This window comes from Kryptolebias marmoratus, linkage group LG12 (genome assembly GCF_001649575.2).
Source record: "Kryptolebias marmoratus isolate JLee-2015 linkage group LG12, ASM164957v2, whole genome shotgun sequence".
In the NCBI taxonomy this organism is placed as follows: Eukaryota; Metazoa; Chordata; class Actinopteri; order Cyprinodontiformes; family Rivulidae; genus Kryptolebias; species Kryptolebias marmoratus.
This window is the reverse complement of record NC_051441.1, coordinates 4,238,630-4,241,952: the sequence shown is the minus strand read 5'-3', so window position 1 is coordinate 4,241,952 and position 3,323 is coordinate 4,238,630. Positions and strand designations below refer to the sequence as shown.

The following is a 3,323-nucleotide window of genomic DNA, read 5'->3' as shown; positions in this document are numbered from 1 at the left end:
ATTTCTATAAATCCTTTGTTTTTATTGGTCTTAAGTAATATTCTAATTTTCTGATATGATGAATTTGAGATTTTCATTTGTTGTCATTTGTAATCATCAAAATTAAACGAAATAAACATTTGAAATATATGAATTTGTATGTAATGTATGAATATAATATACAAGTTTCACTTTTTAAATGGAATTACTGAAATCAATCTACTTTTTCATGATATTCTAATTTTATGACCAGCACCTGTAGATGATCTGAACCCCAAACTGTCGGCTTTTATTTGGCTCCTGTGCCGCAGCTTTTACAAACCCAGACTGCACCAGAAGCCCGGAGCGGCCATTTTAAGAGTTTTCAGCTGATTCACTGACTTGGAGTCGAAGTGCTGCAGCAGGTTGTGGGCGCGGCGGTATCGGTGTCTGCACACCACCACCAGGGCCACAAAGGACGCCAGGAAGATGGTCGCCAGCACCCCGATGGCCACAATCACCACCGTCTCCATGGCGACGCCGGCTCCCGCGGCGAGTCGTTGAGAGAGTGGAGCGAGAGTCCAATCAGAGCTGGCCGGCTGATTGTCCGAGCTGGACTGAGGCGCTCATCTGCTGAGGAGGAAACGATTGTCAGCTCGCATCTGATTGGAGAGACGTTACCGCCCCACGTGGCGAACATTTGAGCAAATCAGCTGAAAGGCTGTCGCTCGCCGCCAAAGCTGCATCCGTGTCTGTTAGCAAAATATCTCACGAAGCATTGGACGGATTTGAATGAAACTTTCAAAAACTAATTATTGGGTTCACATCAACATCTGATTAACTTTTAGAGCTGACTCGATTCAAGATGGCTGCTACAGCCAACTTAGAAAACACAAAAATGGCAGCAACCCAGTCAGTTTTCACAGATATTGAGCAAAAGGTTAGCTAAAAGTGGCAAAAGATTAACTAAAAATGGCAAAAGACTAGCTAAACAGCATAATACTGGCTAAAAGTAGCATAAAGCTGACTAAAAGTGACAAAAGACTAGCTAAATGTAGCAAAAGATTTGCTAAAAGTGATAAAAGACTAGTTAAAAATAGAACAATACTGGCCTTAAAGCAGCAAAGCATTAGTTTAAACTAGCAACTTTTGGAGCTGACTTGATCCAAGATGGCCGCTACAGCCAACTTAGAAAACCCAAAAATGGCTGTGACCCAGTGGATTTGACAGATATTGAGCTGAAACCTGCCGTGGTAGTAGCCGAGAGTGATTCACAGCTCATACTCTGAGCGCGAAGGCAGTGTTGATGCCTGACTGTGTTAGCGAAATATCTCAGGAACCACTGGATGGATTTTAGAGGAGCTCCATCGTTTTTTACAATCTTTGGAGTAATGGTCATAAAGTCAAGAGGTTGAATTATTCCATCAGTTTGGGCTCAAACCAGAAGCAACTTTAACAACCAACACGCTTCACGTTCATCTGTTTTCAGTTGATTTTAGATTAACTCCACTTTTATTTCAATAAAGTCTTTTTTCTCTAAAGGTTTTACTTCCTGTCCATCAGTCTGGTTACATTTTAACTCTTCCTGCAGCTGTTAGTTGGGTGAAAACCTTCTGGACTGACACTGGGAGGACAACACATCAGGTAAACTAAAATAAACCTTTTTTTATCAACCATTTTTAGCACAAGGACTCCAAACGTCCAAGATTACCTGCATGGTTCTGTAGGATTACGGCGTGGAATGCTGTAATTCTTTAATCTGATTAATTTGGAGCTTTCTGCAGCCTGAGAACTTCTGTGAAGTCTTTTCACTTTGATTCTGATTGAATAAATTACACGGAGAAAACAAATTTAAACTAAAATGCAGAGAAATTTTGATATTAATATGAAATATAACAACATAACACTACTACATGCGAACAAAAAGGGCAGAAAAGTTGACATAAAGTACTTTTTTTTATTACATAAAACATTTATTTATATCATAATTGTTTGCTACGCTTTCCTTCAGCATAATTATAAGTTACTAACTTCAGCGTAAAAGTATTTCATTAATTTATTCAACATGTTGACTCTGAAAGAAGATAATTCAAATAAATCAACAAACACCGGAAAAATGAATTTTGGTTGTTTGCATTGGTAGTCACTTTTAAATTCCTTTTTATCAGCAGCTGCTCTTCAGTGAAGACAAAACCAGAGAAAAATGACTGATATTAATCTGGTAACACTTTTTATCATGATTAAACTAGTTGGTATTAGATTCATTTACAAATAATATTAATATAAAATGTTGAAACGGGCCCTTAGTTTAAGAAAAACAATATAACAAAACATACAAAGTGATTACTTATAAAGTAGGTGGCTTTTGTAAAAGAAAAATGAGGATTTATAAAAATCAAATCTAGATGTTTTTTATTCATAATGCAACAATAAGATCATAAATGCAGGGGAAAAAGACACGGATTGTTTAAACTTTTTTTCAATTTTCTGATTTAAATAACAACCAAAACTTTGTAAAAACTTGTCAGGTTCTTTTAAAAGTTCGTTCAGACTTCAGAGAAACGGAAACAAGCTGTTTTTCTGTTACTTACCTCCACATTTTCTCCCTTTTTTCAGTCGATTCTTGTTTGGAGAAGAAATAGTTTAGGGTCGCGGGAGCGCGGAGACGGCACCGACGTCCCCAGACCTCAGCCGGGAGCGCGCACCTGTGTGGCAAGCCGAGGTATCATATAATATTTCCGAACATTTCATCTGTTCATTCTGTCCAAACCCAACATTTTAGACATCTCTAATGTATTTCTGCTTCTCCTCTTTACTTTCAGCTGTTTTTACCATTCAGCTTGTTAGGGGCGTTACGACTGTTTAAATTATTTAACTTTATTACATTATTTTCTTAGAAAATTAAAGAATTAATTAAAGTAGCCTTTAACCACTGTGTTGCTAATTTTAGCTTTTAGCTGCTGTTTTCCTAGTTTTAATATAATATTAAAAAACAGTAAAGTTATTTAATATATCTTCAGTTTTAGTTATGGTCCAAGTTAAAAATCTGTTTATGTTGAAAGAGTGGTGGTTTGAGTAGTTTGATTATATGCTACAACGGCCTGCCATAGTTCGAGCCTTGCTACGTCGCGTGGTCGTGAAGCGCTTCCGGCAGCTAACTCGAGGTGGCGCAGTCCAACTGTTAGGTGTCGGCGTTTTCACCGCATGTAGCTAAAAAAGGTAAGAAGTCTCTCAAAAAATAGTTTCTGAAATTTAAATAAATAAATAAATAAATTAGTCGTGAACTTTTGTGTTAAATGAGCTACAAACCTCCCGAGCTAAAGGTAGTCTAATGCTAGCTCATGCTAATAGCGTCACAAGCGACA

At 37.5% G+C, this 3,323-nt stretch overlaps 1 protein-coding gene across 3 annotated transcripts in view; it reads right to left on the bottom strand.

The window, feature by feature from the left end:
- Positions 1-2,654, bottom strand: part of tmem98 (transmembrane protein 98) — a 7,836-nt gene extending 5,182 nt beyond the window's left edge. Inside the window, exons 1-2 of one of the 3 annotated variants that reach the window (XM_017419401.3) lie at positions 2,550-2,654; positions 361-588 (exon numbers count right to left, since the gene is read on the bottom strand). In XM_017419401.3, the coding sequence (XP_017274890.1) occupies positions 361-491 (131 nt within the window). In that variant the 5' untranslated portion in view covers positions 492-588; positions 2,550-2,654. Of the gene's footprint in view, positions 1-360; positions 592-1,669; positions 1,772-2,549 lie in introns of those variants that run through there. The other 2 variants (XM_017419402.3, XM_017419403.2) reach the window with 2 other exon arrangements.
- Positions 2,655-3,323: the final 669 nt, after the last annotated feature.